The 24,114-nt window shown below is 44.1% G+C and overlaps 1 protein-coding gene across 7 annotated transcripts in view; it reads right to left on the reverse strand.

Moving 5' to 3' along the window:
- Positions 1–24,114, reverse strand: part of INPP4A (inositol polyphosphate-4-phosphatase type I A) — a 187,434-nt gene that overhangs the window by 46,350 nt on the left and 116,970 nt on the right. For 4 of the 7 annotated variants that reach the window (XM_069757492.1, XM_069757495.1, XM_069757489.1 and 1 more), the window contains exons 10-14: positions 19,992–20,139; positions 19,114–19,244; positions 11,450–11,554; positions 5,863–5,971; positions 3,962–3,979 (exon numbers count right to left, since the gene is read on the reverse strand). In XM_069757492.1, coding sequence (XP_069613593.1) covers positions 3,962–3,979; positions 5,863–5,971; positions 11,450–11,554; positions 19,114–19,244; positions 19,992–20,139 — 511 coding nt within the window. The remainder of the gene's footprint in view (positions 1–3,961; positions 3,980–5,862; positions 5,972–11,449; positions 11,555–19,113; positions 19,245–19,991; positions 20,140–24,114) is intronic. The other 3 variants (XM_069757496.1, XM_069757494.1, XM_069757491.1) reach the window with 1 other exon arrangement.

A 24,114-nucleotide genomic window follows, 5' to 3' on the forward strand; every position in this document is an offset into this window, starting at 1 on the left:
AAAGACAGAACCAGAAAGAAGTTTTATCATTGGGTGCAATGTGCTGTCACACTATGAAAAGTGCATAAAATACAATGTATCTGCTAAAAATCCAGCAAGAATAAGAAGCAGAGATCAGGCAATGGCCTTGCGAATACAGCATGCAGTGTTACTTGCAACAGTCATTTATACATCATTTTACTATCGAGAGCGATATAGTTCAAAATAATTACAACTAATTTATATGACCATTTTACCCTTATCAAATGAGATAATTTACATGTATCTACTCGATGGTAAGGATATGTGCCCACGGTCAGTACTCGCTGCGGGTTGGACGTTGCGTACTTGTGCAGTGTCCAGCTGTTAGAGCATAGTGGATGGGATTTCAAGAAATCCCTTGTCCAGTATGCGTGCACAGTCACCGCAGAGACTGACATGTGGCGCGTCTTTCCAGACCGCCGCATTTCTAATTATCATGCGGAGACCAGAGTCTCTGCAAGATAAATCTCACCCATACAATATATTGAAAGCAATGATTCCTCATGGTTCAGTGAACACATGCGGATTCACCTGTGTTCAATAGCCGGCAGCGCTTTGGACCAGCAAACATGTGCTGCGTCCAAAGCGCTGCCAATTACTGACCATGTGCACATACCCTAATAGTTTTTTTTGGTGTTAAGGCAGATCGAACCTTCACATTGACCTCATATCACAGAACGGAGTTGAGAATGTGGAATTGAGTGTTAGGGCAGAGACAGACTGCCGTATAACTTGTGTGAGGATCACAATGTAAACCTCGTACTGGTTGGCAGCTCTCCTGACCTGAGCTTGACGACTGCATAGAAATACATCACACAGTCATGTTCAGGTAAGGAGAGGTGCCAGGCCAGTCCGTGCAGTGCGATGCGATAATCACACGAGTTATACAGCAGTCTGTCTCTGCCCTTAACGGTCCCCTAACTAATTCAGAGTTACAGAAGTCGGACCGATGGTCTAACATTTATCACCTATCCCATGTACTGTATAAATTATATGGCTGGAATATTCCTTTAATATATTCCTAAAGACTCTTGGGTAAGTGCAAAGGTGACTTATTTTAGCTCTAGATATTTATTAAAGGGATTGTCAACCACAGAGGAAGTTTTTGGACGAATCCGAAGGGTGCGCAATGTACACAACACTAGGATTCAGCCCATTTGCTGGTTCCAACAGTGGTCACATGAAAGAGTCTGTGATCTGCATAGTTGCAGTCATGAACCGAAGAGTCTCAACCACTTCTCTCAATAGATTGTACCAAGAGGTTTCTGTATTTTCGCCATGTGACCGCCATTATGCAAATAGCATACTTGTGGTCATGTGACTGGAACCCACAAGCAGAGCGGAATCCTAGCAGAGTGTACATTACACAACATTAGGAAACAGCAGGGCTTGGTGAAAATATTCTCAGGGGTGTGCAACGCCTATAAAGGGAAACGGTCACCAGGTTTTTCCCATCTAATTTGACAGCAGCATCATATGGATACAGAGAGACCCTGATTACAGTAATGTATCACTTACTGGGCTGCTTGATTTAATTTTGAAAAGATCTCTCTGTTTTAACAGCAGATTATGACTACAGGACAAGTAGACCCATTGCCATGTAGTCTTCCATATTCATTAGCTCTGTTTCCCCAGCCCCATCACTAATAAGCAGCTTTCTGCCTATGCACAGTGTACACAGAAAACTGACAATCAGTGATTGTGTAGGGTTGTCCAGAATTTAGCATTCAGAGATCTACAGCAGGTGAAATAATGATTTTATCAAGACTGCAACAATCAGCCCAGTAAGTGATACATCACTGGAGTCAGGATCTCTCCCTCCTACTTCAGGCTGCTCTTAGATTAGGTAGCAAAAACTTAGTGAGAGATTCCATTGAAATTCTACAACATTGCTGCAGATTTTAATTGATTGACAAGTAGAAAAAAGTTTACCTTTAGTAAAAATGTTGCAAAACAAATAATTTACTGATAAACAGATTCTATAATTTACAACAATACACCGTGTTCCAAATTATTATGCAAATTGGATTTAAGTGTCAAAGATTTAATGGTTTTGTTTTTCAAATAAACTCGTGGACGGTATTGTGTCTCAGGACTCAATGGATCTTAAACACATGTGATAATTAGTTTTCCAGGTGATTATAATTAAAGGAAAAGTACTTAAAAATGATGTTCCACATTATTAAGCAGGCCAAAGGTTTCAAGCAGTATGGGAAATAAAAAGGATCTCTCTGCTGCTGAAAAGCGTTAAATAGTGCAATGTCTTGGACAATGTATGAAAACATTAGATATTTCACGAAAACTTAAGAGTAATCATCATACTGTGAAAAGATATGTGACTGAAATAGCGCACAGACAGAGTTCATGCAGATAAAGGCATTATGAGAAAGGTTTCTTCCAGACAAATTCATTGGATTAAGAGAGCAGCTGCCAAAATACCATTACAAAGCTGCAAACAGATATTTGAAGCTGCTTGGTGCCTCTGGAGTCCCACGAACCTCAAGGTGTAGGATCCTTCAAAGGCTTGCTGTGGTGCATAAACCTACTATTCGGCCACCCCTAAATAGCGTTCACAAGCAGAAATGGTTGCAGTGGGCCCAGACATACATGAAGACTGATTTTCAAACAGTTGTGTTTACTGATGAGTGTCGAGCAATACTGGATGGTCCAGATGGATGGAGTAGTGGATGGTTGGTGGATGGCCACCATGTCCCAACAAGGCTGCGATGTCAGCAAGGAGGTGGAGTCATCATGTTTTGGGCCGGAATCATGGGGAACCAGCTGGTAGGGCCCTTTAAGGTTCCTGAAGGTGTGAAAATGACCTCTGCAAAGTATATAGAGTTTCTGACTAACAACTTTCTTCCATAGTATAAAAAGCAGAAACGTGCCTTCAGGAGCAAAATCATCTTCATGCATGACAATGCATACTGCAAAGAATACCTCTGAGTCATTGGCTGCTATGGCATATTTATGGGCATAAAAGGAGATAAACTCATGGTGTGGTCACCATCTTCCCCTGACCTCAACCCTATAGAGAACCTGTGGAGTATCATCAAGCAAAAGATCTATGAGTGTGTGAGGCCGTTCACATCAAAACAGCAGCTCTCGGAGGCGATTCTGACTTCATGCAAAGACGTACAAGCAGAAACTCTCCAAAAACTCACAAGTCCGATGGATGCAAGAATTGTGAAGGTGATATCAAAGAAGGGTTCCCATGTTAACATGTAACTTGGCCTTTTAGGATGTTTTGCAGTTAAATAGCTTTTTTGTTCAGTGAATGTGACCTCCTAATGCTGCAAATTCCACAAATGAGCATTTTCAGTTCTTTAAAATATAAAATGTTTAGACATTCTACTGTGCCTAATAATTGGGAACAGTGCATTTTGAGTTTTTATTCATTTTGGAGATTATACTGTTATCATTGGGAGGTTTCTTCAATAAAATTTGATGTATAATTTAACGGGTGATGACTTTTATTAGACTGACTGTCATTTGCACCGACCATTTAGGAAAATCCGAGAAAAATATAATTTGCATAATAATTTGGAACACGGTGTACAAACATTTTTTTAAAATACACTCCTAACTAAGCACAGGAGAAGACTACACTACAGTACTTAAATATCAAGAGGATCTATATCTAATATGTATTTGCCATGACAGGTACATGCTAAAAAATAAACCCGGCTTTTTCTAAAAGCATCTAACAGCACAGACAATGATGCAGGAGAATATCCCATGTCCAGGTGTGGCTATGAAGAGAAGCAGCAATAGCATTTTGGCTTCCTCTGCCCATTCTAATAGCTGGAAGGATAGAAAAGTGTATTTAAAAGAAAGCACCACAATGCAATAATGGAAACATCCACACAAAACCACAGACGTATCACAAAATGCATGGGAAAACAAATATGGTGTCATGGATGCTGCACAGCAGACTCACCAACTTTCCTCATAACTGCTATAAGGAGCCAAGAAACAAAGCGGAAAATTAGATCAAAAGCGATTTTTTTTGTTTCTTTAAAAGCTTAACAAAAAACAGCTGAATTTTGGGGTAGGGTCCAGATTCTTAAAACCATTGTCAACCAGCGGATATTGCTACGGGAACTTGTGTCTGCTCCGGAATGGACATTTGGGCAAGCTAGGTTCACACCAGGTTTTAGATCAACATTATGGACATATACATGCCCACAGGATATCAGTAACCAAGCTTGTGCTGAATCATTATGGAATAGGTTTGGCCAGCATACATCAGTATACACTTGTCTAAACTGTATTTAATTTACAATTGAGCCAAAAAGATTAGCAGGATCCTGGTCCAGTGCCACGCCAGTAGTCCGTATGTGCAAGACCAGGGCAATGTGAACCTTCTACTTCAAATGACAGGACGCCTCTTCTGATTAGAAGGCTCCAGAACATCAGCACAATGACATGAGGGCATACTAAGCAGAAGAGGCGCTGGGGTGCCGCAGGTAGTTCGCCACACCCTGGTCCAGCAATCATGAAATACCGACTTGGACATTGGACCAGGGTCCTGCAAAACTTTTTGTTCAACTCTAATTAAGATGCTTTTTCAACTACACCTTTCAAAAACACTATGCCAAATATTTTTTTCCATAAGTGAAATTAGTGGCAGGTGTATGGACCGCAGGGGCATGTTTTGGGCAGACTATCTTCTCATGGTGAGCACTTGGCGAGAGCGGTTCTACATAGTGGCTATTGCTCTGCCTAATGGAAGGGCACTCCGAGCTGGAAGTGCAAGTGGACAGGGTTGTACATAATAGACATCCTTTTGTAAGCATACAGTCAGTAGATTGAAATACTTAGAATTATCAAAGGTGTTCCACAATAGCTTGCCATCTAGTCAAACACAATGATTTGAAGAGTCCATATAATTCCATTCTACCAGCTGATCTGACATTGGGTATGGAACGATGCAGAGGTCTGATAAGGATCATATTTTATTAAGTGGTTCGCCGCATGTAATTATCTTTAGAAGTACAGGACATGGACTTGTAATCTAGTTACCAATATAATGTTATTACTGGATCCATACTTTGTGCAGTCCTCTGTTTTTTTTACAGTCTAATTGACTGTGGAGGACTCCAGTCCAGACCATGGCTGCTGGGGGAGGGTCACGTAACCAGGCCCATCTGTCCATTGATAATATAGTGCGAAGAGGAATGTGTCTGGTCACGTAACGGTCTTTGCTCCGGACAGTGAATGAAGAAACAGATCACATATAAAAGCAAAAGGGGATCTAGGATCCATGTTCATGAAAGTGGTGACGGTCCCAGCTGTGGAACCATCAGCCACCACCAGAGATTGTAATTGTGGGACAACCTTTTAAAAGGTCTCGTGCGGATGCTTTTGCAATTGTGCTGCCTCATGTCAGACTGAATGGCAGAAGAACTGAATTAAAGGTAATTAATAGTGATGAGCGAGTGTACTCGTTGCTCGGGTGGTCTCTGAGTATTTGACTGCTCGGAGATTTAGTATTCCTTGCCTCAGCTGCATGATTTACGGCTGCTAGCCAGGCTGCGTACATGTGGGGGTTGCCTGGTTGTTAGGGAATCCCCACAAGTGTTCAAGCTGTCTAGTAGCCGCAAATCATGCAGCTGAGGCAAGGAAAACTAAATCTCCGAGCAGTCACAAATACTTGGAGACCACCCAAGCATGCTCGGGAAAACCCGAGCAACGAGTACACTGGCTCATCACTAGTAATTAATGATACTTTAAGCTTGTCATTAGAAAAGATCTAGTGGATCATGTCAGAAGGCCGTACATGGCTGTTTATGATTAAAAAAATAAATAGTTCAGTGATGTAATTAAACCCTTGCTTACTTTTTCTTTGCGTCTTCAAACTTGTGTAACATCTTCCGCAATCCACCAGACTTAAAACCTTGGCAATGTGCAGCCGGTGCTCCTATTGTGACTATGTCATAGTTTTGATCTGAAGTCAAAAGTTTATGAGGTTTAGTATTCTTTTTAAACGCAAGTTATTGCATTAAAAAAAAAAAAAAAACTATGGTCAAAACTGGTAACTGGTGCAGTGTGTTATGCCAAGGCCGTGAGTGGACCACATTTTGCCCACAGTATCTGCGTGTGGTTTCCCAGCTCATCCGATTCCATGATATTAGGCCAAAGTAGCCGGTTACCGCCATATAACAAAATATTGGGACAGTAGAGTAAATTGCACAAAGAGTATTAACTGGCACGTACCCTTAATATAGGTGTTTGATTATGGACTGTACTATAGTCAGAAACTGAGGTGAATGCCTGATATAAGCAGATGTAGATTTAGGCCAAAATATGAAACATTTTCTGGCATCAGGCTTGAAGGGGTTTTCTCAACATGTATCTTAAAGAGAACGTTCCTGGTTGTTGGGGAAAAGGGGGTTAATGACTGAATGAAAGTTCAGGCCAGCAGCAATTTTTGTGCTGGTGGTCGGGAGGTGGACTGTGGTGATGAGCAAGTGTGTTCGGATAAGGTGTTATCTGAGCATGCTCGTGTGCCAACAGAGTGTCTCCGACGTGCACGAAAAATATATTCTAGTCCTTGCAGCTGTATATGTCTACCGGCTGTCCGACAGCCCCAACACATGCAGGGATTACCTAACAGGCACATTCGCTCATCACTAGTGGGCAGTACTGTAGAATGGCTCCTCTACTGTGGATATACAAATGGATGGGGTGGTAGAGAACAGTGCATCAAAGGTACCATGTGGTCTCAGCGTAAACTACACTGCAGCAACTGCATGTTTGGCCACTGCTGCGAAACAGCAGTAGTGGCCTGTTACCTTGGAAACGTGCTTTGGAAACATACAGTAAATACAACAGAAAAGATCACATAGCAGGAGAATTGAGGTAGATAAAAAAAACACAGTGTACCTGCGTATACCTATTTACTAACATCAGAGCACACCATTAACCCCTTAGTGAGAGCCAATTTGGTACTTAATGACCGGGCCAATTTTTGCAATTCTGACCACTGTCACTTTATGAGGTTATAACTCTGGAACGCTTCAACGGATCCCGCTGATTCTGAGATTGTTTTTTCATGACATATTGTACTTCATGTTAGTGGTAATATTTCTTCGATATTACTTGCGATTATTTATGAAAAAAACCGAAATATGGCGAAAATTTTTAAAATTTTGCAATTTTCAAACTTTGTATTTTTATGCCCTTAAATCAGAGAGATATGTCATGAAAAATAGTTAATAAATAACATTTCCCACATGTCTACTTTACATCAGCACAATTTTGGAAACAAAATTTTTTTTTGTTAGGGAGTTATAAGGGTTAAAAGTTGACCAGCAATTTCTCATTTTTACAACACCATTTTTTTTTAGGGACCACATCACATTTGAAGTCATTTTGAGGGGTCTATATGATAGAAAATAATGAAGTGTGACACCATTCTAAAAACTACACCCCTCAAGGTTCTCAAAACCACATTCAAGAAGTTTATTAACCCTTTACGTGCTTCACAGGAACTGAAACAATGTGGAAGGAAAAAATGAACATTTAACTTTTTTTTGCAAACATCTTAATTCAGAACCATTTTTTTTATTTTCACAAGTGTAAAAACAGAAATGTAACCATAAATTTTGTTATGCAATTTCTCCTGAATACGCCAATACCCCATATGTGGGGGTAAACCACTGTTAGGGCGCACCGCAGAACTTAGAAGTGAAGGAGCGCCGTTTGACTTTTTCAATGCAGAATTGGCTGGAATTGAGATCGGACGCCATGTCACGTTTAGAGAGCCCCTGATGTGCCTAAACAGTGGAAACCCCCCACAAGTGACACCATTTTGGAAACTAGACCCCTTAAGGAACTTATCTAGATGTGTGGCGAGCACTTTGAACCCCCATGTGCTTCACAGAAGTTTATAACGTAGAGCCGTGAAAAAAAAAAATTGCATTTTTTCTACAAAAATGATCTTTTTGCCCACAAATTTTTATTTTCACAAGGGTAACAGGAGAAATTAGACCACTAAAGTTGTTGTGCAATTTCTCCTGAGTACGTCGATACCCAATATGTGGGGGTAAACCACTGTTTGGGCGCACCGCAGAGCTTGGAAGAGAAAGAGTGCCGTTTTACTTTTTCAATGTAGAATTGGCTGGAATTGAGATCGGACGCCATGTCGCATTTGGAGAGCCCCTGATGTGCCTAAACAGTAGAAATCCCCCACAAGTGACCCCATTTTGGAAACTAGACCCCCCATGGAACTTATCTAGATGTGTGGTGAGAACCTTGAATGCCCAAGTGCTTCACAGAAGTTTATAATGCAGAGCCGTGAAAATAAAAAATATTTTTTTTTCCACAAAAAAGATTTTTTAGCCACCAAATTTTTATTTTCACAAGGGTAACAAGAGAAATTGGACCCCAAAAGTTGTTGTCCAATTTGTCCTGAGTATGCTGGTACCCCATATGTGGGGATAAACCACTGTTTGGACGCACGGCAGAGCTCGGAAGGAAGGAGCGCCGTTTTGGAATGCAGACTTTGATAGAATGGTCTGCGGGTATTATGTTGCGTTTGCAGAGCCCCTGATGTACCTAACCAGTAGAAACCCTCCACAAGTGACCCCATTTTGGAAACTAGACCCCCCAAGGAACTTATCTAGATGTGTGGTGAGAACTTTGAATGCCCAAGTGCTTCACAGAAGTTTAGAATGCAGAGTCGTGAAAATAAAAAATATTTTTTTTTCCACAAAAAAGATATTGTAGCCCCCAAGTTTTTATTTTCACAAGGGTAACAGGAGAAATTGGACTGCAATAGTTGTTGTCCAATTTATCCCGAGTACGCTGATGCGCCATATGTGGGGGTAAACCACTGTTTGGGCGCACGGCAGAGCTCGGAAGGGAAGGAGCGCCTTTTTGGAATGCAGACTTTGATAGAATGGTCTGTGGGCATTATGTTGCGATTGCAGAGCCCCTGATGTACCTAAACTGTAGTAACCCCCCACAAGTGACCCCATTTTGGAAACTAGACCCCCCAAGGAACTTATCTAGATGTGTGGTGAGAACTTTGAATGCCCAAGTGCTTCACAGAAGTTTAGAATGCAGAGTCGTGAAAATAAAAAATATTTTTTTTTCCACAAAAAAGATATTGTAGCCCCCAAGTTTTTATTTTTACAAGGGTAACAGGAGAAATTGGACCCCAGAAGTTGTTGTCCAATTTATCCCGAGTACGCTGATGCCCCATATGTGGGGGTAACCCACTGTTTGGGCGCACGGCAGAGCTCAGAAGGGAGGGAGCACCATTTGACTTTTTGAGCGCAAAATTGGCTGTCGTGTTTGGAGACCCCCTGATGTACCTAAACAGTGGAAACCCCCCAATTCTAGCTCCAACCCTAACCCCAACACACCCCTAACCCTAATCCCAACCTCATCCATAATCCTAATCACTAACCCTAACCATAATCACAACCCTTACCCCAAAACAACCCTAATGTCAACCCTAACCATAACCCTAATCAAAACCCTAAAGCCAACACACCCCTAATCCTAATCTCAACCCTAACCTCAAACCTAACCCTAATCCCAATACACCCCTAATCACAACCCTAACCTTAACCCTAATCCCAAACCTAACCCTAAACCCAAGCGTAACCCTAATGCCAACCCTAACCCTAATACCAACCCTAATCCAAACCCTAACCCTAATCCCAGCTCTAACCCTAACTTTAGCCCCAACCCTAGTCCTTACTTTAGCCCCAACCCTAACCCTAGCCCTAGGGCTACTTTCACAATTGCGTCGTTTGGCATTCCGTCGCAATCCGTCGTTTTGGACAAGAAACGGATCCTGCAAATGTGCCCGCAGGATGCGTTTTTTGCCCATAGACTTGTATTGCCGACGGATCGTGACGGATGGCCACACGTCGCGTCCGTCGTGCACTGGATCAGTTGTGTTTTGGAGGAGCGTCGGCACAAAAAAACGTTCAATGAAACCTTTTTTTGTACGTCACATCCGCCATTTCTGACCGCGCATGCGTGGCCGTAACTCCGCCCCCTCCTCCCCAGGACATAGATTGGGCAGCGGATGTGTTGAAAAACTACAGCTGCTGCCCACGTTGTGCACAATTTTCACAACGTTCGTCGGTATGTCGGGCCGACGCATTGCGACGGCCCCGTACCGACGTAAGTGTGAAAGAAGCCTAACCCTAAGTTTAGCCCCAACCCTAACCCTAAATTTAGCCCCAACCCTAACCCTAAATTTAGCCCCAACCCTAGCCCTATCCCTAACCCTACCCCTACCCCTAATTTTAGCCCCAACTGCTGTTCTCCTGCCGGCCGGCAGATGGAGACAGATGGCGGGCGCACTGGGCATGCGTCCGCCATGTTCTGCTGCCGGCGGCCAGGAGGAGCAGCAAGAGGATCCAGGGACCTAGGTGAGTATGCTAGGGTCCCCGAATCCCCCTATTTCTCTGTCCTCTGATGTGCGATCACATCAGAGGACAGAGAATTACACTTTACTTTTTTTTTGCGGTCGCCGGTAAACAGTTAATTACCGGCGATCGCAAAACAGGGGTCGGTAATACCGACCCCGATCATGCTCTTTGGGGTCTCGGCTACCCCCGGCAGCCGAGACCCCAAAGATTCTCCCGGTGCCGGCCGGCGGGCGCACTGCGCATGCGCCCGCCATTTTGAAGATGGCGGCGCCCACCGGGAGACACGAGGAGCATCGGGGGAGCTAGGTGAGTATTGGGGGGCCACCTGGGACCCCTTTTCTCTGTCCTCCGATGTGCGATCACATCGGAGGACAGAGAAATTAAAAAGAGATCGCTTTTTTTTTTTTTTGCGATCGCCGGTAAACGGTTAATTACCGGCGATCGCAAATGCGGGGTGGGTTAAAAAAACCCCGAATCATGTTCTCTGGGGTCTCGGCTACCCTCGGCAGCCGAGACCCCGGAGAAAATCGGCCTCTGGGGGGCGCTATGGACTTTTTCCACAGCGCCGTTAATTAACGGCGCTGTGGTTTAAGTACCCTTAGCGGCCGCCGTTAAAAGGCGTATCGGCGGTCGCTAAGGGGTTAATAAAACCGCCTAACCTAATAGTTGCTGGCTATGCCCCTCGCAGTAAATCATATGCATCTTTTAACAACTTTTGGCATGGATTGCAACTTTTTTAGTGCTCAGTTTATATTAAAAATGAGAATATATGTGGCCATTAACTTGAAGCAGCAGGGTGCCTCAGTGGTTAGCACCGCAGCTTTGCAGCGCTGGGGTCCTGGGTTCACATCCTTCCTCTTCATGCAGCCAAGTCTAAGGGTCAGCTGAGAAACTGGTTGCTAGGGATTCACGACAACCCTGTCACACATTGTTCAACACACGAGGAAAATGCAGTCGCTCCCTATCTAACGCTGAGGTATGAATAAGATTTCCTCTAACAATAGCAGGTCCACTATATATGAAAGCAATACCTGATGTGGATTCATCCTGAACTCTCATTCTCTGGATGTGTAAATTGGTGGGAACGAACTCGAGTTTCCTGTCCGCTTTTAAGCTACTTGCTTTAAAGGAAACACCTGGAAAACAAAATCATTTCAGAATACAGTACTTATGAGGAGACAGTTTGCATACTTCATTTCCTAGAGGAACATGCATGGCTTTTAAGTCTCCTCACTCTGCCAGGCTTGACATGTGAATCTCCACAAGGAGAAATGTCACCCCTTAGACCAGGGGTGGGGAACCTCAGGCCCCAGGGCCATTTACGGCCCTCGATGACTTATCAGGCCCCCGAGCTGATTCTCAGGGACCACATTCTTGGGCAGGGAGCTGTATTTTGATTGCCACGAGATCATTAATTTCTTCTTGCTCTGTTAGCACACACATGCAGTGTTCACTACTGAACAATGAAGGGCATGCAATGAAAGATTACGTCCTGACACCAGTGCCAGAGTCAGGATGTACTTTGTGGCGGAGTATGTACGGCCCCCGAAGGATGGTATAAATTTCCAAATGGCCCTTGGTAGAAAAAAAAAAAAGATTCCCCACCCCTGCATTAGACCAAAGTACAATACTTGAAATTTGACATACACGTTCATATTAATATAGTATTTAGAACAGTAAATGCAAAAATGGCCTTGTTTTCACCTGACGGTTATCTATAGTGTATAGGTGGACTTAGATTTCCGGTAAAGCGTGCCAGGAGAGGGTGCAACAGTAACTGGTCAGATATAGTGACTGGTTGTTGCCTATTTTCACCTCCAAAGCAATTCCAGATTTAAAGGGAATCTCTCACCAGGTTTTTGCTACCCCATACGAGACATCTGCATAATACAGAAATAAGAGATCTTGATTACGGCAATGTGTTACTAATTGGGCTGCGTGCGGCAGGTTTTTTTTAATAAAATCACTTATATCTGCTACAGAGCTATCAGTTCTCTGAACGGTAGACACAATGTTCTTTATGTATACTGTGCATAGGCAGAACCCTGCCAATCAGTGTGTGTGTGTGCGTGTGTGTGTGTGTGTGAGTGAGTGAGTGAGTGAGTGAGAGTGTGTGTGTGTGTGTGTGTGTGTGTGTGTGTGTGTGTGTGTGTGTGTGTGTGTGTGGGGGGTTATACAGAGCTTATGAATATGGATGACTGGCAGCAGGTTTACTAATGATATTCTCCTGCTGAGAAAACTGTGATATTATTAAAACTACCAGAAGCAGCCCACATCGCTGGAATCAGAATCTCTGTCTCTGCATTATGCTGCTCTCCGAGTAGGTGGCAAAAAAACAGCGACAGGTTCCCTTTTAAGCAAGGTAAAGAGGATATCTCATCAAAGACATGCCCTTAAATATGGGAGGCACTGAAGCAATCTGCTGACTGCTAGTGATACCCCTCCTAAAATCTCATTTTGGAGGGGGAAATTGTTGTCACCTGATCTCATCCCCATCAATGGCTGCAGCAGCAGAAGTAATTACATGGTGACCATTTATGTGAATAAATATGTAAGCGTTCACAAGATGCAAGAGGTGCTGCTTGTTAGAGGGTCTCATCACATAGAAGCATATGGACAGGGGTACCCCTGATTCACTGAATAATGAAACTTCTACAACATTCCAATATTGGACTTTTTAGATTTCCGCTCCTTACTTGAATATAAGCTCTCCCTGATACAATTCCATGGCTCGGAAACATAAATTCTATGAATTAGCCTTACGATGCTTCTACACAGATCGCGACTTCAGTGGGAAAAAATATAGTTCTTACCGATAACGGTATTTCTCTGAGCCCATGACGGCACCACGGAGAGAGGGGATCCGCCCACCAAGGACAGGAAACCTACGGATAAAAAGGCGGTACCACTCTCCTGCATCAGTTGTTTTACATAGAGAACGATGGGAGACTACTAAGACATTTGTTAAATTTAACTGTTTATCATAACGAGATACCGCGTGACTTTAAAACTATGAATAGACTATGGCACTATTTTGATGTGAGCACCCACAAGTGAAGGGAGGGAATGTACGGGTGCCGTCATGGGCTCAGAGAAATACAGTTATCGGTAAGAACTATATTTTTCTCTGATCGCCCATGACGGCACCACGGAGAGAATTGCATAGATAGTACATTCAGGGAGGGACCACCGCCTCCAGAACCCTTTTACGGAAAGTAAGGTCTGAAGAGGAGATTAGGTCCAATCTATAGTGCCTATAGAATGTGGATGGTGAGGACCAGGTAGCAGCTCTACATATCTGGTCAATGGAAGCTCCAGCCTTCTCCGCCCAGGAAGTTGCTACTGCCCTCGTTGAGTGAGCCTTAACCTCCCCGGGAACGGACATCCCACTTGCCGAGTATGAGAGACTGATGGCGTCCGTGATCCATCTTGCTATGGTGGCTTTAGATGCTTTTTTCCCCTTCCGGGGACCCTGGAAACACACAAACAGAGAGGAATCCTCCCTACTCTCTCTAGTGACTTCTAGGTAATGTAAGAGACATCTTCTTACATCTAGTGTATGTAATGTTTGTTCCTCCTTGTTTTTAGGGTTGTGACAGAAGGAGGGGAGAGATATCTCTTGAGACCTGTGAAATTTTGAAGCCACTTTCGGGAGATATGCTGGGTCTGTTTTTAAAATGACCCTATCCTCTAGAAATTGTGTGTAAGGAGGGTTAACTGAGAGAGCCTGTAAGTCGCTAACCCTACGGGCAGAAGTGAGGGCGACTAACAGAGCTGTTTTGAGAGATAGGTTTTTTATTGTAGATTCGTGTAATGGTTCGAATGGTGGACTAGTCAGGGCTTTAAGGACCAAGTTTAAGTCCCATTGAGGAACTACTTTTACCGGAAGAGGCCTCGATCTTCCTGCCGCCCTGATGAATCTAGAGACCCACCTATTTGAAGCTAAGTCAAAATTGAATAGGGCTCCCAATGCCGCCACGTTAACTTTTAGGGTGCTAGTGGCTAAACCCATCTCCAACCCGTTCTGTAGGAACTCTAATATGGAATTAAGGGGAATTTCTTTCCCTATTTTTGCACCTGATGAAGACAGAAACTTTTTCCATATCTTGCCATACTGTTTTGTTGTAACTGGCTTCCTACTTTGTAACAAAGTTGAGATTAACCCCGGGGAGAACCCCCTGCTTTCTAATGGTTTCCTTTCAAGAGCCAAGCTGTCAAGTGCAAGTTCTTGACTCGTGGATGACAGACTGGGCCCTGTGACAACAGATCCTGGAGGTCTGGTAATACCCAAGGGTCGGATATTGACATCTTCCTCATCCATGAGAACCAAGGTCTCTTCGGCCAGAACGGGGCAATTAAGATGACCAGCGCCCCGTCCTCCCGAATCTTCCTAAGCACTGCTGGAATCAGAATGAGAGGAGGGAAGGCATAGACCAGATGGTGACCCCAAGACATCAGGAAAGCGTCCACAGCTACTGGGTTCCCCAGGGGAGATAGGGAGCAAAAGGAGGCTACTTTTTTGTTTAGATGGCTCGCAAAGAGATCTATTTTGGGAACACCCCATTTCTCTGTGATCTGGGTAAATATCGCTTGATTTAGTTCCCATTCCCCCTGTTTTAGGCTGGACCGGCTGAGGAAGTCTGCTTTGTAATTGTCTACTCCCTTTATGTGCAGGCTTGTTAGGGATAAGAGATTGCTCTCGGCTATTTGTAGAATTGAGTTGGTCACTTCCATTAGATTTTTCGAACGGGTGCCCCCCTGGTGATTTAGGTAAGATACTACCACCCGGTTGTCCGACATCACCCTTACATGGTGAGAGTGAAGGACCCCCAAGAATTCCTGAAGGGCAAATTTTACCGCAAGAAGTTCTTTCATATTGGAGGATTTGTTTGCTAGAGACGGAGACCAAATGCCCTGGGCTACTAGGTCGCCCAGATGAGCCCCCCCACCCTGAGGGGCTTGCGTCCGTAGTCAGGACCTTCGAGATTTGAATTACCCATGGGACTCCCTGGGAAAGATTTTCCTGCGATTTCCACCATGTCAGAGAGTGATTGGTGCGAGGAGATAGAGTTAACCGCCCGTCTAAATGCCCTCCTAGATGGATTTGCTCCGATAATATCTGCCATTGAAGATCTCTTGAATGTAATTGGGCCCACTGGACCGCGGGGATGCAAGAGGTCATGGAGCCTAAGAGGGACATGGCCTGACGGAGTGTTATGGAGGGGAGAGATTGGACTCTTGATACTAAACTTTTTAGTTTCTGTATCTTGTTCTCCGGGAGCCGACATTCCATTTTTTTGGAGTCTAGAGTAAGACCTAGGTACTCCTGGACCTGAGAAGGCATTAGTCTGGATTTTTCTATGTTTATTAGCCAACCCAGTTTCTTTAAGGAATGTATCACTATTGCCAGTTGATCCTCGCAATGTTGCGGGGAGGAGCCTATCACCAAGAAATCGTCCAGATATGGTACGATTAGGGTATTTTCTTCCCTGAGGTGAGCCATTACCTCCGCGATCAGTTTTGTGAAAACCCTCGGGGCTATGGCAAGACCAAATGGTAGAGCTGAGAACTGGAAGTGATTTAGGACTCCCCTGATGTGAACTGCCATCCTGAGGAATCTCTGGTGATCCTTGTGTATTGGGACGTGCTAATATGCGTCCTTCAGGTCTAGGACCGCCATGAAGCATTGGGGAAACAACATTTTGATAGATGACTTTATCGTTTCCATCTTGAATGCTTGAACCTCTAGATAATAGTTTAGATTTTTCAGATTTATAATGGTCCTGAAGGAACTGTCTGGTTTTTTCGTCAGAAATAGAGGGGAATAGTACCCTTGCCCTCTTTCTTGAGGGGGAACCTCCAGGAGTACTCCCTTTTTTACTAACCCGATAACCTCGCTTTCTAATGCCAACTGTTCTTCTGCCGAAGATCTTGTAGATGTCATCGTAAAAGAAGGACGGGGGCATCTTTTGAATGTTAACCTCAGTCCTGATTCTATGATGTTTAGTATCCATTGACTGGAGGTAATCTTTTCCCAGGCTGGGAGAAAGAGAGATAATCTCCCTCCCACCTGGGGCGAACCTTCATTGAGAAGGTTTCTTGTTATCGTTGGGATTTTTGTTAAAGATAAACCCCTTATTTTTGTTCCTCTTGTCCTCCCATTTTCCCTGGAAAGGGCTTCCGGTAAGAGGGGAGACCCAGAGAGGGAAAGGACTTTTTCTTGTCCCCTGCTTTTTCCAAGATGTCGTCTAAGGTAGAACCGAACAAAAATTCTCCTTCGCAGGGGATAGTACACAGTTTTGTTTTTGTTTGCAGATCGCCAGGCCAGTTCTTAAGCCAGAGGGCGCGCCTGGCCGCATTAGCAAACACTGCTGACCTGGCGGCTAATCTGATAGAGTCAGCCGAGGCGTCAGCCAGGAAAGCCGCAGCCCCCCGTATTACTGGTAAAGTATTCAGCATCGAGTCTCGGGAAGTCTTCCCCTTTAATTGACCCTCCAGTTGATTTAACCAGATCATTAGGGAGCGAGACGTGCATGCAGCTGCTACTGCTGGTTTTAGGCTTCCTCCCGCTGACTCCCAAGAGCCTTTCAGGAAGGCGTCCGCCTTCTTGTCCATGGGGTCTTTTTGGACCCCCATGTCCTCAAACGGGAGAGCGAATTTTTTTGATGCTTTAGCTATTGCTACATCTAATTTAGGGGCTTTCTCCCAAAAGGAGCAAGATTCATCCTCGAAGGGGTATTTCCTTTTTGGAGTTAGGAGAGTCTTTTTCATGGGTTTTTTCCATTCTTTCTTAATTAAAGCTGCAATTGCGTCATTAAGTGGAAAAGCTCTTCTCTTTTTTTGTTCTAGGCTCCCAAACATGATGTCTTGTGCCGATTTTTTAGGGTGGGAGTCTACTAACCCCATAGTACTTCTCGCTGCCTTTATGAGACAATCAGTGTCCTCTAGCGGGAAACAATTGTGCCCCCCCGAGGAAGAAGTGGATGATGAAGATTAGGAGGAGGAGTCGGAGGATACTGAACTCGCACTATCGCTGTCAGATTTTGAGACCGGAGACGGGGACCTGTGTCTGTTCCTTCTCCGTTTTTTTAACCTTTTTAGGGATCTAAAGGTGTCTTCCACTTGCTCCTTAATCAGGTTTTTTAGATCGGATGCAAACCCAGGCAGGCTTTCAGATACTGTCTGTTGTATGGAAGAATTACATAGCCGCTTCTCCCAGGCGGGTGGAAGATCTTCTCTACAGATGGCACAGATTTTGTGCTTTGTTTTACCTACGCTTTCCCTCCCCTAGAAGAGACAAATAATAATCTTACTGTCTCTGACTTTCACGAAGATCCACTTACCACCTCCAGGACCCATAAATACCGGTTGGGGATTCTCTGCCTCTGGCTTTTTCCCCGACGCCGTACTGGACTCCTTACTGTGTTGGGACCGTTGGCGTTCTTTGCTGGTGTCCTGGTGTCCTTTCTGCTGTCGCCTTTTTTGCTGCTGCTGCTGCGACGATGCTATAGGTGGAGGTGATTCTGGCAAGGGTGATGCCGGGTCGCTCATACTGCTGCTGGTCTGCGGTCGCTGCTAATAACGCTTTCTGCGCTGGTGCTGCGACGACTGGTAGCTCCTGAGGCTCCTGCTGATATATTGCAGAGCCACTGGGAGGAAGTAACTTCTCCCATTCAAATCTTCCCAGCCGCTCTTTTTTTTTTTTTTTTTTTTTCATTCTCCCGGCGCCTGCGCAGTAGCGCCCAGCCGACGGCGAGGAGCGCCGAACGCCGGCGCCTGCGCAGTCTAGCTTCTGCGGCATCGCAGATCGTCTACGCCTGATCGGTAATCCCCCGACGCCGCCTGCGCAGTAGCGCCCAGCCGACGGCGAGGAGCGCCGAACGCCGGCGCCTGCGCAGTCGAGCTTCTGCGGCATCGCAGATCGTCTACGCCTGCCCCCAACGCCGCCTGCGCAGTAGCGCCCAGTCGACGGCGAGGAGCGCCGACGCCTGCGCAATCAGGCTTCAGCGGCGCCTGCGCAGATTCGACCGCCGGCGTCTCGCGAGACCAGCGCAAATCCGGGCATGCGCCGGACTTTCAAGATGGCGCCCGGAGTGCAGATATGGCGCTGCTGACCGGCGCCCCCGGTCCTATGCAGTCCCTACCGTGCGGCTCTGCATGCCTGATGGCAGTGCAGTGTGCAGGCTGACGCTTGTATGGGGAGGGCCGCGCCGCACCTCCCGCAACCACAGAGGGACCCCCCTGGATGTTGCCGCTGCTGCATCTTACCTGGGGAGGTGACCGCGAACTCCTTGTCACCTCCCCCGCACACCCTAGAGGCCCACTAGCCCCCAGCGGTGGCGCTTCGGGTCACCACCCCAGCCGAGGCAGAGGGACCCCAGCTTCCTGAGTCGGACTGGTTGGCCCCGGAATTCCAACGTTGATCTGGTAAGTCCGTAGGTCTCCCATCAAGGACAGGAAACCAACTGATGCAGGAGAGTGGTACCGCCTTTTTATCCGTAGGTTTCCTGTCCTTGGTGGGTGGATCCCCTCTCTCCGTGGTGCCGTCATGGGCGATCAGAGAAAAAAGGACTATGAATTTGTGGCAAAATCTGCACTGGTTGCATATAAATCCACTGTGGATTTTGGAGTTTTTTTGTATTATAAAAACAAGAACAGAGACCCCAAAATCTGACGGTAAATCTCTGCAGCTGACCTTTGTACTGATGAAGATTAGTCAGATTATCCTGGTATGTTAGAATAATCGTCTGATACTGAGTTACTATCTGCCGACGAAGGTTCTCCCAGCACGGAGACAGTTCCCCCAGTTCCTCAAGTTCGCACACCCTGTGCAAGACAAGATTGGGAAAATCTCATTATAAGGGAAACATCAACTTAATGTAAAGCGAAATTTAGTAATATATTATTATTTGAAATTTCAGCATCCGCCTCTGCTTACTTCTACATTGTTTTAGCATCCTACCCCTCTCTGCACAGGGAAAAAGGGGTCTGACGACTAACCCTGCTCAACATGCCTGGTGCTAAATAAGGTGTAAAACAGAAGGGGGCTGGCTGAGCTAATCAACGAGGCAGTCAGCCAGCACCCTTCGTACAGGGGCAGGAGATTGGATGGGTCATGTATTTATAGTATCTAAGAATACATACAATCCCAATTTTCCATGACCATCTATGAGGACTGTTGGTACAATGCTGGAAATTTACATTTTTTTATCTGCTATGAGAAAATGTATTTCCAGGATGAATGTTGCAAGCTGATGCAATTAACCACAGTTACGGAAAAGGTGGTAATCGAACAAGACTTGAATTTTTGACATTTCTCCATTGATACATAGAGTAAGCACAGTAGAAAGTTTGCAATGCTTGCTATTCAGCCCCAGAAGTACCTTTGCCTGATATGGTGCATCTACACAATGAGTCAATATTTGACCATTTTATCCCCCTCTGTATCCCCACCATGGTGCTGCTGCAATTTTTTTAAAGGCTCTAGCCTTAATCAGTCTCCTTCCCCCACTGGCAGCAAACAATGTAGTGACTTTTTTTGTATACTTGTGCAAGCAGTCACCTAAACCTCACCTTGCTGCATCCTCTTCAAGTAGGAGCTTAACAAATTGTCTAGGTATGTTCAAGGAGAGGATACTCTCAGCCATTTGCTCTAATATGCGGAGGTGATTTCCGTCTGTTGTAGGAAAACGGTACATACGACAGATCGCTCCACCAAACACTGCAATGAAGAAGAAGGAAAAATATTATGTAGTAAAACGGCTTGTTAATTAGGAATTGTGTCGTACTGGGAAATCTTCATCCACCGGTTTAAACATGCGACAAATAGAACAGGCAGATTAGAAAAATATATTCAATCGATAGGCTGTGTGAGATTTGGCTAAAAGACATAACCACTGGGGTTTTCTGTTTTAAATAATAATAATACACCCCTGATTGGTCCTAAAGAAAAATTGGTATTAAGCAATTTTAAAGGGGTTATCCACTACCTGATCAACCCTTTTGGAAATAGTAGTCCTCATTGCAAACTAAAAATAATATATATTCACCTGTCACAACTTTCTTGCTTCAGCGATGTAATTGACGGATATTTTGGGGCTCGCATAACATGGTTAGGCCATGTGAGCCCTGCAGCCAATCAGCGACTCCCACTTTCTCTGGACAAGCGAAGACGTGAGAGCGTAGCAGCCCACCAGCCACCACTGATTGGCAGCAGGGCTTGCGTGACATAATGTAACCTGGCACTGATAACACTGGAACAGTGCCAAGAAGGAAGGCAAGTACATTACCTTACAAAAGCATTTGACCCCCTGGAACTTTTCAACCTATTCAACCATATCTTGCTTCAAACATAAAGATACCAAATGTAAATTTTTGGTGAAGAATCAACAACAAGTGGAACACAATTATGAAGTTGAACTAAATTTATTGGTTATTTTAAATGTTTGTGGAAAATCAAAAACTGAAAAGTGGGGCGTGCAATATTATTCGGCCCCTTTACTTTCAGTGCAGCAAACTCACTCCAGAAGTTCATTGTGGATCTCTGAATGATCCAATGTTGTCCTAAATGCCTAATGATAATACATATAATCCACCTGTGTGTAATCAAGTCTCCATATAAATCCACCTGCTCTGTGATAGTCACAGGGTTCTGTTTGAAGCACAGAGAGCATCATGAAGACCAAGGAACACAACAGGCAGGTCCGTGATACTGTTGTGGAGAAGTTTAAAGTTGGATTTAGATACAAAATGATTTCCAAAACTTTAAACATTCCAAGGAGCACTGTGCAAGCGATCATATAGAAATGGAAGGAGCATCATACCACTGCAAATCTACCAAGACCCGGCCGTCCCTCTAAACTTTCATCTCAAACAAGGAGAAGACTGATCAGAGATGCAGCCAAGAGGCCCATGATCACTGTGGATGAACTGCAGAGATCTACAGCTGAGGTGGGACAGTCTGTCCATAGGACAACAATCAGTCTTACACTGCACAAATCTGGCCTTTATGGAAGAGTGGCAAGAAGAAAGCCATTTCTCATAGATATCCATAAAAAGTGTTGTTTAAAGTTTGCAACAAGCCACCTGGGAGACACACCAAACATGTAGAAGAAGGCGCTCTGGTCAGATGAAACCAAAATCGAACTTTTTGGCAACAATGCAAAATGATATGTTTGGCGTAAAGGCAACACAGCTCATCACCCTGAACACACCATCCCCACTGTCAAACATGGTGGTGGCATCATCATGGTTTGGGCCTGCTTTTCTTCAGCAGGGACAGGGAAGATGGTTAATATTGATAGGAAGATGGATGGAGCCAAACACAGGACCATTCTTGAAGAAAACCTGTTGGAGTCTGCAAAAGACCTGAGACTGGGACGGAGATTGGTCTTCCAACAAGACAATGATCCCAAATATAAAGCAAAATATAAACAAACATATCCAGGTGTTAGAATGGCCAAGTCAAAGTCCAGACCTCAATCCAATCGAAAATCTGTGGAAAGAGCTGAAAACTGCTGTTAACAAACGATCTCCATCAAACCTCACTGAGCTTTAGCTCCAAGGAAGAATGGGCAAGAATTTCAGTCTCTCGATGTACAAAACTGATAATGACATACCACAGGCGACTTGCAGCTGTAATCGCAGCAAAAGGTGGCGCAACAAAGTATTAAATTAAAGGGGCCGAATAATATTGCATGCCCCACTTTTCAGTTTTTGAATTTCCACAAAAATTTAAAATAACCAATAAATTTCGTTCAACTTCACAATTGTGTTCCACTTGTTGATTCTTCACCAAAAAAATTACATTTGGTATCTTTATGTCTGAAGCATGATATGTGGGAAATGGTTGAAAAGTTCCAGGGGGCTGAATACTTTCGCAAGGCATTGTATATGTCATTTTGGTTTTACAAGAGGGACTACTTCATTTAAAAAGAGGGCTGTCCAGGTAGTGGGAAACCTCTATTAGACAGGTCAAGAGTACTGTACAAGGAGTATTGTAACCCTGTTACTGTGCATTAAATTATACCTATACCACTTTCCAAAGCATTATGGGTGCAAAACCCACCTTTATTAGCTGCTAATGATGTATTAAATACATTTACAAATATGAACCAACTGAAGTGAAGAGGACAAAATTAGGTTTGCGTGTTAGTCCATATAAGAAGCCATGCAACCTGAATTTTTAGATATTTAAAAAAAACAAAAAACAAAAAAAACACTAAACATACAGTTTCAGATCGAATTATATAAAATTTCAATAATTGGTGAAACAAGTGAGATATGGGAACAAATAAATAACAGTACTAGAAGGAATTAATAGATATCAGTAGACATAATAGTTTGGATTGTCCAAGACAAAAAATTTGGCTGAAATAGAACACAACTATTACAGAAAACAAGAAGTGGATAACAAGTGACATCAAAGTACGGTACCAACCGGTGGAAAGACAGAGGGGAGGAAGAATGGGGGGCAATATGGATCAGGGGGATGTGATGTGGAATGCGCATTTTGGTGTGATGAGATTTGGGATTTGTTAGTCCATGGTCCCCAAATTTTGAGAAACTTTAGATGAGTATGGTATTCCCAGATAGGAGACTTCTTCAATGTGATGTAATAGGTGGATTTTATAATCCACTATAATAATAATAATAATAATATCCAGTCTGAGTGGGAAGGAGGTGTTGTTTCCAGTGTAGGGGGATTAAGAGATATGTAGCTCCTAACAAAAGAGCAAGCAAATCGTGCTTTTTAGGACTGAAATATTTTGTGGGCCTACATAGTAGGATTTCCGCTGGGGTTAGAGTATGTTTAATAAGTCCTAATTATATCTCCGCCCAGAACAGTTATTTTGGGGCAGAACCAAAAGATATCACATCTCCCACATAGGTTGGACTTTACTAAACCTAACTGGTGTAATAGTTCAGGAGTCCTGTACCATCATCATAGTAATTTATTGGAATTATCTGCCAAAAGTATGTATCTGGAGAAACCATGTGAGTTGGATAGAATGGACTTTATATCAACATCAGATAGGTTGATGCTTAATTCTTTTTCCCATGAAAGAAGAAACATCGGTTTATAAGAGTTGGTTGGTGAGATCAAATTCCTTTTGGGAACAAGGAAAAGAAGATTTGAGATCAGATCTCTGACATTTGGAAATTTTGCTTTAAAAAGGATCAGGATGCGAGAGGCATAATTTCGCTGTAGGAAGTTATAGAGGTGGCGAGTTGCTTCTTCTGGACAGGAGTCTATCATAGGAATTTTGTTAGATAAGAATTGGGTGATATAGGTAGGCATGTTGGACCATAAGTTATACACATCAGTAGTAGTTGAGATCCATAAAATATGGGATAGTGGGGATACGGGCAGCACGGTGGCGCAGTGGATAGCACAGCAGCCTTGCAGCGCTGGAGTCCTGGAAAGAGTTTGTATGTTCTCTCCGTGTTTGCTGGGTTTCCTCCGGGTACTCCCGTTTCTTCCCACATTCCAAAGACATACTGATAGGGAATTTAGATTGTGAGCCCCAACAGGGACAGCGATGATAATGTGTGCAACCTGTAAAGCGCTGCGGAATATGTTAACGCTATATAAAAATAAAGATTATTATTATTATTATTATAAGGGCTAAAGCTGAGGGAGTCAATGTAGGAGATAAGACATGGATAACTTAATAGCTAGACAAGTTGAAGACCG

This window comes from Ranitomeya imitator, chromosome 3 (genome assembly GCF_032444005.1).
Source record: "Ranitomeya imitator isolate aRanImi1 chromosome 3, aRanImi1.pri, whole genome shotgun sequence".
In the NCBI taxonomy this organism is placed as follows: Eukaryota; Metazoa; Chordata; class Amphibia; order Anura; family Dendrobatidae; genus Ranitomeya; species Ranitomeya imitator.